Source organism: Lutjanus erythropterus, chromosome 21 (assembly GCF_056507025.1).
Source record: "Lutjanus erythropterus isolate fLutEry1 chromosome 21, fLutEry1.hap2, whole genome shotgun sequence".
In the NCBI taxonomy this organism is placed as follows: Eukaryota; Metazoa; Chordata; class Actinopteri; order Lutjaniformes; family Lutjanidae; genus Lutjanus; species Lutjanus erythropterus.
In genome coordinates this window covers 582,023-596,012 of record NC_139337.1, presented here as the reverse complement: position 1 = coordinate 596,012, position 13,990 = coordinate 582,023, and the positions used below count along the sequence as shown (strand labels likewise).

Sequence of the window (13,990 nt, the reverse complement as noted above, 5' to 3'; positions counted from 1 at the left end):
TTTTCTGAAGTGTTAACATGTATAATAGTAGTGGTATATTGTCCTTTATACAGTAAATAAAGTCTAAGTCTAAATGCTGTGCCAATGTTGGTTTTCAGCCTTGCTCCATATGTACAGAGATTTTTCTGAATCTTTTGCTGATATAATGGATTTCATACCCAATCATGGTACAGGTCTGGCACTTGTTACCAGTTCACCTGTTTACTTGTGGAATGTTCCAAACAGGTGCTTTTTGAGCATTTTACATTTTCCCAGTCTTTTGTTGCCTCTTTTCCAACCTTTTTGAATCAAATGTAGATTGAATGTATATTTACAAAAAATGATATTATATTTTATCAGACATTAAATATATTGGGGGTTTTTTTTAAACTTACATCTTACACAGCCTTCCGGCTTTGTTGGAATTGGGGTTGTATAATTATATCACAAATAAAAACACAATGTATATTTGAATCATGAAAAAAGATCAAATATGAACCAAATTGCAGCCCCAAAAACATTTATGGACAGCAGTTTCTGTACTTGTACTATATGTTTAGGGGTAGTATCTATTGCAGTTCTCTTCAACAATTCCAAACTAAATTAACCAAAAAAAAACAAACAAGACTGTTAAAATTTGAGGTATTCATACAAAGCTGTTGTTTGTCCAGAGGCCCTACATGACTTTGGGTTCTCTGAGGGATCAAGTCATCTACCCTGACACCTGTGACGAACAGAGGAGGAAAGGCATCTCTGATCAGGTGGGACACAACACACCTGCATGCTTGAGTTTCACTTCCATTGTCTGTATTTGTCTGTGTCATTGTTTGTGTCTGTTAATTCCATAACTTACAGTGTCTTTCCTTATTTTGTCCAGGTGTTGAAGGAATACCTTGACAATGTTCAGTTGGGTCACATCCTGGACAGGGAAGGCAGCTGGGATTCAGTCCAGGACTGGATGGATGTCCTCAGTGGCGGAGAGAAGCAGAGGATGGCTGTAAGAGCTCACTGAATTCATGTCAGCTGGCTATACAGGAAAAATGGCAGAGTGAATGATATACATGACTAAACACACAAGACACATCATCCATTCATGGTGGTGGGGGCCTATCCTAGCTCATACTCACACCTACAGTTGAAATGGTGTCGTTGACTCATGTCTAAAGACTGAGTTAATTCAGCAAACATGCAACTCCACAAAGAAAATTTAAAAATGAATGAAGCTTGCACGACCTTAACGTTGTGAAGAGTGAACCACTGAGTCGCTGTTCCACACCCACCAGTGGTAACACGTAACAGATTATAATTAATATTGTATTTGGTTTTTTTTTTTTAATGATGAGGTGGGGGGGATTAGTCATTATGAGGCCACTGATCTATTATATTGTTGAATCGAGGCCTGTTTTTCTTTTTAAGTTTTTTTAGGAACTATATGTGGTTGGTCATTTTGAATCTCTATCAGAAGATCTGTTCCAAGTAAAGAAGATAACTTTTGTTAAAGAACACTTTGGACCAACATTTAAGCAGATAGTGAAATGTCATTAAGACATAAGATTAATACTTATGGCTTATTGTTCAGTTCATAAAGTTGACTATTAAAATCTTTTTCAATGTGACAGTTTATCAAGGATAAAGCTTATGGATTCTTGGATCTGTTCTTGGATCTGTCAGCATAGAAATACTGCTCTTTAATGTTTAGGCTTAATACATAGCCTTGTCTGTGTTATACTATTTTATTATTTTGGTGTTATCAGTGACGAGTGTGTGTGTGTGTGTTTATTTTTATGTATGTAGATGGCAAGACTGTTTTACCACAAGCCCCAGTTTGCCATTCTGGATGAGTGCACCAGTGCAGTGAGTGTAGATGTGGAGGATTACATCTACAGCCACTGCAGAGTGGTATGACCCAATCACACATCATACACACAAATACAGCACATCTGCGAGAAACTAGACTTACATCTGGTCAGGCAGTTAAACTCACCATTTTCAAGCACACCATCCATGTCAGTGAGTAATAAGTATTGCTGTATTACCTATTGTTGCTTTTACTTTTTTTGCTATCACATGAAGTCAGGGTGTCTGTCAGTGTTTTTTTTTTTTTTATTTATTCGATTAGCATTCAAAATACACCCTCAACAAAGAACACAGAAGATTTGCCCCAACAACAACCATAATATGAGGGATAAAGCTAATTGAAAAGGTGTAGGCTGAAGCTCATGATTATTATGCCTATCCTTTTTACAAAAACAACTTTAACAAAGCGACTTCTTTAGCTACATGGCCTGAGTTACACCATAAGTCTTCAGAAAAAAAAGAAAGAAAACAAGAAAAAGAAATGAAAAAACAAAAAACAGACAAACTCTCAGATATGTTAAAAAAGTAAATAAATAAGTAAAGTTCCATAACAATAATATAATACAAGCAAAACACAAACAAAAGTTTCAGTATTTTCATTATTACTCTTCTTCATACCTGATTTATATATTTTTTTATTAGTTTAGTTTTATACATATTTTTAAATGAGGAAAGTGAACTACACATTTTTAATTAATCCTCACAACTATTCCACAAATACCTCTAACAGAAACACATCTCTGCTTAATATTTGTTCTTGTCTTAGTTTTCTTTTTTAAAAACCTGTTCCCCTCAGATCGTACCGACTCTCTCTGATTTCAAACAGCCTCTGAGTACTGTGGCAAAGTAAATTATTGTGTGCTTTGTACATTATCTGTACCATCTGAAATTCAACTAAATCATAAAATTTAAGGGTATTTAAATTGACAAACAGTAAGTTAGTTGATTCAAAGAAGTCTGATCAATTTATAAGTCTTATAGCTCTTTTTTGTAATTTAAAAAAATAGGCTGAGTGTTAGTTTTATATGTGTTACCCCATATCTCCACACAATAGGTCATATATGGAAGTAACAGAGAACAATAAAATGTGTATAATGACTTCTTGTTAAGAACATCCTTTGTTTTATAAAGTATAGCAATGGTTTTTGACATTTTAGTTTCATTATTTATATGTGGCTTCCAACAAAGTTCATCATCAATTATCACACCTAGGAATTCACTCTCTCTATTTCAATGCAATTAACCCTGATTTTAACCTGGTTTTTAATTTGTCTGGTACCAAAAATTATAAACTTTGTTTGTTTGTCAGTGTTCAATGAAACCAGCAAACAAATCAAAACAAAAGCTGCTGCTTCTTGCAGCTACTTTTCATTAAACAAAAATCAAAACAGTCAAAGAAGACTTGAATTTTTTCATCAGCGTCTCAAGATCAGCATGAAAAAAGGCATCAAGGAGAACTGAAAAATACTTCATGATGTGCTGGAAACATTATAAAACATTCTACAGTGTTGTAAAACATAAAATGTATGCAGGAACTAAACTTGCTAATATGCTGTTCTTTAAAAGGCTGTGTATCAACACTAACTTGACAAAATGAAATACATTTTCATTTCATTATGTAATAGCGTTTAGAGTTTTATGATGAAAAGGTATTATGTTGAATTATGTAAAAACTAACCAAAATGGGTGCCTTCATTCATAACATTATAGCAGTGATGTTTATTTTATGAATTATATTATTAATTATCAAAAATATACAATTATTTCAGTAGATAAGTGGTTTATTTCATTGGCCAAACTACATCATGTGTCAGTTTATTTCTCATCTTCAAATAAACTGTATTTCAGGGTTCATAGAGACATAGAAATTGCACAACACTGAGTGTTTTGCCTAAGTATAATACATGAAAATGTCAGGACACACACACATAGCTCTGCCTTTAAAGAATCAGGATTAAGGGAATTTTGACTATACAGACTATACAGAAAAAGAGACAAATGGTTAAAGTGGACGAAGCTTCTGTATTCAAAAAGTGAAGCCAATGCAGATGTTCCTTAAACTTGCATTCTTTTTAGGCCAGCATCCAATGGTTTCCCAATAAGCTTATGGTCTCAATCTCTAGTTTCAAGTCTTCTTCAGTCCCTATGTTTGTTTTGTAAATTATGGTCCCATTTACAGAAAAATAGACCATAAAGCAGGGTATACTTTAGGGCAGGGCTACCATATGATTGTAATTCTCAGTCCATCCAGTGCAAAAGGCTCATGAAACTGTGGTCAAACTGTCAAACTAAATGTGCTGATCAAAATATGAATCAAGATTATCTTACTATATTGCCTATTTCTCACCTCAGTTTTTTTTTTTTCAGAAACATGTTTTAGTGATCGTTTTGTTGTCATACAAGAGGCTTTGTGACCAAGCAAGCCAGCGAATTTTTCCTGAATGGATGAGCCAAAACAAAGCGCCACCGATGGCTGCTGTCAAACCTACCTCATTTGGTTCACTTAAAACAGACCATTGTCTGTTTGCCTGTTTAGTGTGGTTTGTTTGAGCTGGTGTGAAAGCTGTCAGTCGACCCCTGGTGTGGACCAATCAACAGGACCGAGTCCACCTGAAAAGATGGGTCTTGGTATGGTTGCACGCAGACACTGGTACGGTTCATTTGTAGTGCAAAAGCAAACAAACCAAGCACAGGATTTTATGATAGCAGATATGATTTTTAAAAAACTGCTAATAAGTCCATCAGCTGATTGTAAAAACTGTTCAAGAGGCAGCCTGTGTAAAACATGAAATTACACTTTATATCCTGATTGTTTCACAGTTACACGAGTTACAAAGTTAGAACGACGTCAGTGCTTCCTCTGTGATACTTTTCTATGCAAACATGTTTCTTTATATAGAGAGAAATGGGGGCATGGAAGTATGCAGATTGCAGACCACAGGCCCGAGCCTGTCATTTTTGAATGATTCTGATTCATTGGCATACACACGGTGGTAATAACAAACTTGGCTGGTGTGCATGTTTCATGAATCAAATGGTAACATTGCGCAGGAACTTATTTTTTGTGCGCAGCAAGAACTTTTCTTCGAACATTAGTGCATGAGGACCATGATTTAATTTTTTTTCTATAGGCACAGACCAAATGAACCAAACTACAGGCATGAAAACGCCCTAAATCACACTAAAGGCATTTTCACACTGGCCTTGTTTAGTCCGGTTAAAACGGACCGTGGTCCCTTTGCCTGTTTGGTGCAGTTCGTTTGGGCTGGTGTGAAAGCTGTCAGTCGACCCTGGTGCGGACCAAAGAACTGGACTGAGTCCACTTGAAAAGGTGGGTCTCAGTGCGGTTCCAAAGGAACTCTAGTGTGGTTCGTTTGTGATGTGAAAGCAAACGACCCAAACAGGATTTTATGATAGAAGATGTGATTTTGGCACGACTTCAAAAGCTAAATCCATTAGTTGATCGTTAAATGTGTTGAGGGGGCGATCATATGATTGATAAGACATGACCTATATTGAGGCAAGTACCTAAGCGCACCTGGTTTCCCTGGTTAACAGGCCAAAAGCTGTTCAAACTGCTGTGCTTATATCCTACTTTGTGTGCTTTGTCTGATTAAAAAGTGTGTGTTAGCGATCCTACAGTACAATGCAACTTTATGTCACACACATGAAAAAGTTGGGTGAAGGGCGGATGCGCTGTCCGCCTCCCCCTCCTTCTCTCTCTCTCTGTCTGAACAAGGGAAAACAAAAATCCCCATGCTTTCTTCTTATTATTTTCTTCTCCTCTCAAAACCTCTGTAATTTAAATGTATACAGTTGTGTTGTCAGACGCAGCACTGCAGTGTACTGTCTCAGCGAGGTGCGCAAAGGTGCGCAGTGTCCTGCAGGCTACAAGATGCCTTCTTTTCATCCTATTTCTATCAGTCATTATTCATAACATGCCACAATTTGCTGGTTGTTTCTTTGTGAGCTTAAATACACACATCTGAAGCATTAAAGTGCTGTGCAAACTTCTGTCAGCCAGAATCAGATTTTCCGACGTGGGTAACCCTAACCCCTGATGATGCAATGATGATGCAGGATGACAGTCACCAAAACTGTCCAATCAAGGATTTACCTGTCAGTCTGTAAAACTGCATGTTTCCTCCTCTTGGTTCATATTTAAAAAGTAAATGTGAACATGAACCGGACTGGAACTAAAATGCAACGTTTCTTTTTTTTTCTTTTGCTCTGGCCCAAATAAACTGAACTACAGGTGTGAAAACGGCCTTAGTCACCTACCAGCTCCATGCTCTTGTCGATCCTACACATGTTCTGCTTGCAAAGATTGTGACTCCCATAATGCCAACCTTAAGGCTTTAACATGATCAATTAAGCAGTGGACTTTAGTTGCAGTGGGTTTACACATTGGTTGCGAAACAAAAGACCAATATGGAACAGTGAATTCTTTTGAATGTTTTATTCTCTCAGTGCCCAAATATGGTATGTTCAGACTCTGGATTCTGTGTTTTTACATCAATAATGCTTTGTGCTCAAACAGTCAGTCAGTCAGTCAGTTGATGGACACATTTACAGGCATGCCATGACAATATATCAGTAAATGTCCCATGCCCACCAAATCAGCTTTCATACTTTTTTAATATATTCTGCCCCAATATAAGTGTGGACATTTTAGTTAAATTGAAAGCCTCATCTCATTCAATCATTTGAAGTCAAAAATTAATTTATACCAATTCCTAATGTTTTTATTGTTTAATTTTTCCAAGCAAGGGTTTGAAGTCTGCCTTATGTACCCTTCTGATTGAATCTGTGTTCCAAATAAGCCCACTTTGTGATTTGTTGATAAATTAATATATATTTAGTAAATCTTAACAATACAAACTTATTCTTGTTAAATCTGTAATATTTTAGCTCCCATTAGCTATTCTCTGTTTGTCTCTACTCCTCTACTGTGGCCTGTAAATGGAATTTGAAAGGCATGACCAGTCCGTGTGCAGAAGAAGAAAAACTTATATATCTTCTTTGGAATGCAGCCAAAAAAAAAACTACTTTTGCAATTATTCATTCAGCTCAGTTTGGAGTAATAATTAAACCCATGCAGTATCACTGATATTTAAGTATAGGTATAGTTGTTTGAATAATGCAGCTGATTCATCAGCTTAGGTGGATATTAGAGAGAAAAATGATTTAAAGACCAAAAGGGAGAAAACACCCATTGAAATACAGTCAAATGAGCTTAATGTGAGCAGGTGGGCTTAAAGGGAACATCAGTTGGGTAGTTTTTTTTATGGTTTTTACCATGTTGAACTGGTATTTTCTTTGTGCCACAGGTGGGCATTACCTTGTTCACAGTTTCCCACCGAAAGTCTCTATGGAAGCACCACGAGGTAAGGAGTTTTAATATGTGAAGTTTTACCTGTTGTATACAGAACAACACACGATAATGGCATGGAATGCTACAAGGTTTTAATAGCCTAGTCTTGTGTCAAAATGATACATCTGTCAGCCTAAATCTCACTGTTTGGTTGAAACAAAGTAGTTCAACTAATATCTTGTCAAATGTTTGCTGTAATGATGTGTCAGCCAGTTCAACCAGTGAAAAGTAACAGAAATAATTTGAAAAAAAGAATGCAAAAGTGCTTTCACATCTCCATACACCTGACCAATCCCATCCTAAAGTGGGAGTTATGATATTGTATCCGTCAAGCTATGTATTTTATGTTTTAAATTTGGTACAAACATCTACTTGGATACAAGGATGATATGAATTACATGGTTAAAGGTCAAGGTCACTGTAACCTTACAGAACATGTTCGTGGCCATAACTCAAACATTCATAAAGTAATTCTCTCAGAATTTCACACAAATGTCTAATGAGATCAAATGATGAAGGGATGACATTTTATGTCTACAAGGTCAACTTCTTACGCATCATGATGTTCTGCAAAAACGCAGCTCACAGTCAGTCGTCTCTACCCCTCTGTAGAAAATAGTTTTTAAATATAGACAGCATGCTTCTCACTGAAATCATGCATGTCAATATAGCGATACCTTCCATTTTGTCAAAAAATACACATAATACCTAAATTCCTTCATATATATTATATTAGTCTTATATAAGTAAACTTGGCAGCAGAAGCATATTACCGCAAGGCAGTAATTGTAGTTCTTCTTTATGGTGTTTTTTCATATTTAACATTTTTAGTAACACTTGCACTGGACAAACTATGGAGACTACGACTAAGCATTTCACTGTATGGTACAACTGTATAACTGTGTGTGACAAATACAGTTTGCTCAAATTTCTGTTACTGTTCTAAGTAAGATAGCCCCACAACACCTACATTTATTTGTTCTTAGGGTGTATTCTTTCTTACTAAATGTTTTTATTTGTTTGTCTTTGAAGTATTATCTCCACATGGATGGGAGAGGAAACTATGAATTCAAGCCCATCACAGAGGACACTGTGGAGTTTGGCTCCTAACCGACTACTGATGATCACCACAAATGCACTGCTCTGATAAAACCAGTCCATTAATTCTTTGCACTCAAGACAGAGATTATAGCTAAAAATAGAAAATGTTTTGAATCACTTGTAACTTTCAGCCTTGTTTCCTTTATGTTGTCTGTTATTTCCAAGCTTCACTTGTCTAATCATTAATTTGTTCAGTATGGTTATAATGAAAGATGTTTGAAGGTGGCAGTAATGCAATGTTGTGATTAAATCATCTCATGCAATCATAACTCATAACAATGACAGAGGTTAGCCTGTAGAAATAAGTTAGGTACCACAGTGGTCTTTGAGGCATCATGTCTAATAGTAAATAGTGTTGTGCACAATGTGATGCTTCTTAACTGTGCACTCACACAAGTAATGCTCTTGGCTGCCTTGTAGGTTCTAATTAAACTCTCCACAGCTGACAGAATATAAGCAGCCAAGGGTAGCAATCACTCATATCTTAAAATAACAGCAGTGATACAGTAAAACTGGCTTATATATTGATTGTTATCCCTAATGAAATTAAATATCTTGTGACACTGAGGTATTAAGCTATTAATATATGATTACAACATAGTTATCTGTTTAATGTTGTGTAGGTCTACTTGCTTACTCCTCTGTCGTTTTTTTGGTCTGTTCATTCCTAGTTCTTTTTCTCAAGGCCAAATTATGTTTAAAGGTACTTTGATAAGCCACAATGTAAAGGAAACTGTTATCCTGAGATAATGAGACATTGAAATAATCATAACTAGATAACAAGATTGATCTCCAGAAATCATTTAAAATCTGTATCTTTGAATTGGATTTCAGTTAAAACTAAAAAGACCAAATATAAGGACTATTTGTTGTCTTGAAATTTTTCAGAAAAAATCAACAATTATAACATGATAATAGGCCTAAAAAATAGTCAACCACCAGGGAAATACAGGGCAGTCCTCACTGGAGCTGAATGGAGAAGTAGGAAGCAATTTTATTAACCATGTTGCTTCAACCAGTTTTATATAATTTACAGCATGGTCTGCTGTCATTTAAACGGCAGCAATCAAAAAAACTCCCTTGTTTTTAAAAGAATGCAGTGCCACCTTTTGATCTGATGGCTAACTTCAAGCTACAAAGTCATCCCCACCTCTGTGTTCTTTGTTGTTTTTTTTGTTTGTTTGTTTGTTTTTTTTAAGTTGTGCGATTAGCCCCAGTCACTTGCTTGTTGTCCATACATGTATTATATTCCCTGGTTGCTGAGCTGTGTTCATCTTTTTTTCCATTGGCCTGCTGATCATGTTTCCTGAAATTTGAAGATATTTGGTCTGTACTAAACAGCAAAGAGTAATTATTATTAGATACTTGTATTTTTGTTATTATTAGAATCTTATTATTAACCATTTCCATTTAGGAAATTCTGTTAAAATTTAATTTGCACTTGGGTGGTGGGATTGAAAACTTCTTGTGAATTTGGACGATAATGTTGGTAACTGATTTTTACATGTGCTCTATGAGGCAAGAGACTGGATCTAAAGTGCTGCGATGTCTGTGAGTTGATCACTGGAACATGAATATGCAGATCCTTCCCCAGCCCCTCTACACCTGTTCTGTCACTAAAATATACTGTATGATGAAGATCTAAAGGAGCCTTAGCAATACCCATGATTTTATATGTATAATAATGCTGTTTTGCGTAAAATCTGCATTAAAAAAATAAACTGTAAAAGTAATTCATTTTCATAAAGACGTGTGTGTGTGTGTGTGTGGGGGGGTGTGTGTGTGTGTGTGTGTGTGTGTGTGTGTGTGTGTGTGCACGGGCGTGTGTGTGTCTGTGTGTGTTTGGGAAAGAGAGAGGGATAAGAGCTGAGTCAATTATTGACTGAAGTGTTGTAATCAAGATGAGATTTTTCCAGCAGATTACATTTTGTGGCAAAGGTTACTCCCCTGTGACTTCAGGAACCTGGACTTCACACAAAGCTATAATATGTTGCTTACATTGCTAGTACTGAACTTTTAACATTTAGTAAGGGGTGAAACAGCACTGTTCCTTAAATTTTCTGTGAAATTCAGGGAATATGAGATCAACAAAATGATTCAATATTGTTGATGAAGGTGTGTTTTGTCAGTGCTCTGGTATTTCCTTTAGCTTATAAAAACTGCTCAGGCCAGGCTTTGTTTAATAAAACTATCACAGCCTGCATGTCATGACCACTGGCTTTGAATTTAGTGTTCTTTATTTCTATTTTTTTTTTTTTTAAATGTGTGTTGTGGAAATTTTCCCCTACTGGTGAATAATGAAATAGAGACTTCTGCCGGCCGACAAGGTTTTTATTTTCTTTGCAAAGAAGGTCAATCAGCACACCAGCGGTCAGAGTGAAGAAAGTCCCAGAATATAGGGAGACCTGAACATTTATGCCTGAAGAACGCCCCCTAAGGTGTGTTTCACACCCCTTTGTCTGCCGCAGGTATCGGCACCCTACTCAGAGTGTTTTCACACTCTTTTGTCAGGTACCGGCACCGACTCCCTAGGGTGTGTTTCACATAAGGGGTATTCTGCAGGGTTTTGTATTCAGATGCTCCCATTGTTAAGAGGTCTAGACATGATAATTTGAAGCACAAAAGGACCTGGTATCTTGGTGTATTCAGTGGGAGGTGGGGAGTGTCAAGCAGTTTCAACACCAAGAAATAAGAACTTGAAATTGCAATTACATGTGTCACCGAAGAATAACTGTTAAAATCCCTGCTAGCAGCCTTCATATTCATTCCAGCCCACCATATGAAAGTGCTAAACAGAAGAACACTACTAGTTTTGATGGTCTTGGAGTTTAACCTGTGGAGTTACTAATGCCCAGAGGTTGGTGCTACAGTAGCTGCAGGCATAATTTCTCTCCACAAGCTCTTAGAAATGTGTTTCTACTAGTGCTGTCAGGCGATTAAAAAAATTAATCTAATTAATTACAGGATTTGTAATTAATTAATCTAATTAATCGCATTTTAATCTCATATCTGCTAAAGGTCCCCAAATAAAGAATTTGAATTCTAAGACATTACAAAATTGTAGTGCATGACTAATCAATTCAATACACAAGGTGCAAATCACTGCGTTCTTGTTAATAGTCCTGTCTTTGTTCTTTTTATAAATAAACTTGCCATTCAAAGGTCCAAGTAAGCTTGCCTCGCTCTTAGGGTTGCAACGGATCAAAAAACTCACGGTTCGGATCGTATCACGGGTTTGAGTCACGGATCGGATCATTTTTCGGCTCAGCAAAAAAGAAAAAAGTGGTGGGATTAGGGTTAAATTATTTTAAAAATGCACTTGTCTTTGATCTTTGTCTGTAATTATCACCATAGTTATGTAATGTAATAATAATGATAATAGTAATGATAATGGTAATAATATTAAAAACTTCAAACTTATACAGTGCTGTACTATGTATATACTATACATGTATTAGATCATTATATACTGTACAGTATAATACACAACTACGCTCTGTAGTCTGGCTCAATGTCCCGCCTACAGCAGCACATCTGATTGGTTAGAAGTCATGATCAATCAGCAGACACACTGTGTCACAGACGGGGTGAGACAGAGCTGCACCAGTGAGCAGAGAGGAGCTGTGTAGAAGTTAAGACATGACATCACCAAAGTTTCAATGAACATCACAGTTTTATGATCTGTTTCTTTGGTGATAGCATATTTACATCAGTGAAAAAAGTTATGGTCTGGATTTCACTCAAGGCGATGTGACGGCTTTTAAATCAGAGATGAGCTGCACACAGCAGCATCTGTCTTCTCACTGCAACTCTGCATGGAGATTTCTGGTATTATAACGTATACAAAAGTAACAGTGACAGTAAAACTATGATGCTCACATGTGGTCCGCGGATCACACGCGTGCCGAACTCAATGGGCCAAAATTAAAATGCTTGCGCATTGACTTGCCACTCATGATTAATTGCGTTAATTTTTATAGCACGTTGATTTGCAGCGTAATTAATTAATCTAATTAACGCGTTAAACTGACAGCCCTAGTTTCTACATCAGAAACCCTTCAAATGACATGTATTTATGTTTGTTTCTTATGAAGCTTGTTCATCTGACATCCTATGTCCATTTTAGGCCTAATCATTTGCAGTAGCTGCAGCCCTTCTGCCAAGAATCTCTTAGAAACAAATTAACTAGGTGACGATGTTGGATATTGGCGGCTAAAATAAAAGCTCACAAGCAGATTTTTTAAATGTAGCTGGTTGATGTAAGCTACTGCTAACTCTTGACTTGGCTGAAAAATCTGTTTTAATGTTAATATCTGACACATCTTAAAACAAAAACTCTGTGAAAGTGTAAATGTAAAGTTACCTGACAGCTGCGCACATGGTATAATATTAATTCTAAAAGACTGGGGCCAAAGCTAGCTTACATCTCAGCTAACATTGGTCAGATGGTGAAATACGGCATGATACATGATATATGACATAAATACACTCATTAATGTGGGAAAAGGAAGCGCAGGGAGTTGGTTAGTGCAGCAGACTTGGAGACAGGTCACCCAGCCAGACCACGATCACAGAAGATAGCCGGGATAGGAGCTCAGCTAACTCGGCTTAGACCTGAGGCAGTGAGCCAGAGAGATATGCATCATCATAGGCCCACTTTGATTCTGCATCAGCCCCTCATCCTCCTCAAAGTCCCACATAAACAGATACAGAGGTATCTAACAAGTTTGGCTGCGGGTAAAGATACTACAGCTAGTAAGCTAGTTAGCTGGACATGCTAACATTTGCAGTTAAATCAGATGAAGACAGTGTTTAATCCATTCACCACACGCATGCTCTTGTGTTTCATGTTTTTGAGAGACTACAGAAAAGACGTCACCATCCACACTGCACTGAAATGCTGAGTATCGCTCTGCACACCACATCACTGGTAAAGGCATGTCTTTTCCCACATTTCATCAGTTAGAATAAGACCTTTGCATACCTGTTCTCAGTCTTCATATGACTGCATATAATGCCTCTCTAGAAGAAATCTCCTAACCATGCTACTCTTCTGCTTGGCCCAAATGTTCTCCCTGGTCCAGTTACCCCACTGCCTGATCCAAGTCCTTTGTGTCCAGCTAGGCACATGTCCAAACATGGGATTTGATCCCATGACCATCTAATTATGAGTCTGTGCTTTTAACCACTGCGCCACCATTCTCTTAGGGCCAAATGCTGTTCACACTCGTCCAGCAACTCCTCTGCCTCATCCACTTCCTGTGGGTCCAGCCACTCCAATGTCAGATGAGGAGATTCAGTCCCACAAGCTTCTTGTTGTGAATTGGTACTCCTAACCACTATGCCACAACCCACAACAAGCTTGTCTACTGTTCTTTCTCGTCTAGCTACTCCATGGCCTGATCTAAGTTCTAGGTGTTCAACCAAGGCCATGTCTGTATGTGGGATTTGAACCCACTACCTTCTCATTGTGAGGTGCAATCGTAACCTCTGTGCCCCATTCTGGTTTGCCCAACTACTGTTCTCCCTGATCAAGCTACATCTCTGCCTCAACCAGTTCATATGTGGTCAGCTAGGCACAAGTCCAAATGTGGGATTTGATCACACTGCCTTCTTGTTGTGGGTCCCTACTCCTAACCACTATGCCACCATTCTGGTTGGTCCAACTGCTCTTCTCCC

At 37.3% G+C, this 13,990-nt stretch overlaps 1 protein-coding gene across 3 annotated transcripts in view; it reads left to right on the top strand.

The window, feature by feature from the left end:
- Positions 1 to 8,679, top strand: part of LOC146307156 (ATP-binding cassette sub-family D member 3-like) — a 58,811-nt gene extending 50,132 nt beyond the window's left edge. For all 3 annotated transcript variants that reach the window (XM_084746832.1, XM_084746831.1, XM_084746830.1), the window contains 5 exons: positions 651 to 740; positions 857 to 976; positions 1,774 to 1,878; positions 7,167 to 7,223; positions 8,243 to 8,679. In XM_084746832.1, coding sequence (XP_084602958.1) covers positions 651 to 740; positions 857 to 976; positions 1,774 to 1,878; positions 7,167 to 7,223; positions 8,243 to 8,320 — 450 coding nt within the window. In that variant the 3' untranslated portion in view covers positions 8,321 to 8,679. The remainder of the gene's footprint in view (positions 1 to 650; positions 741 to 856; positions 977 to 1,773; positions 1,879 to 7,166; positions 7,224 to 8,242) is intronic.
- Positions 8,680 to 13,990: the final 5,311 nt, after the last annotated feature.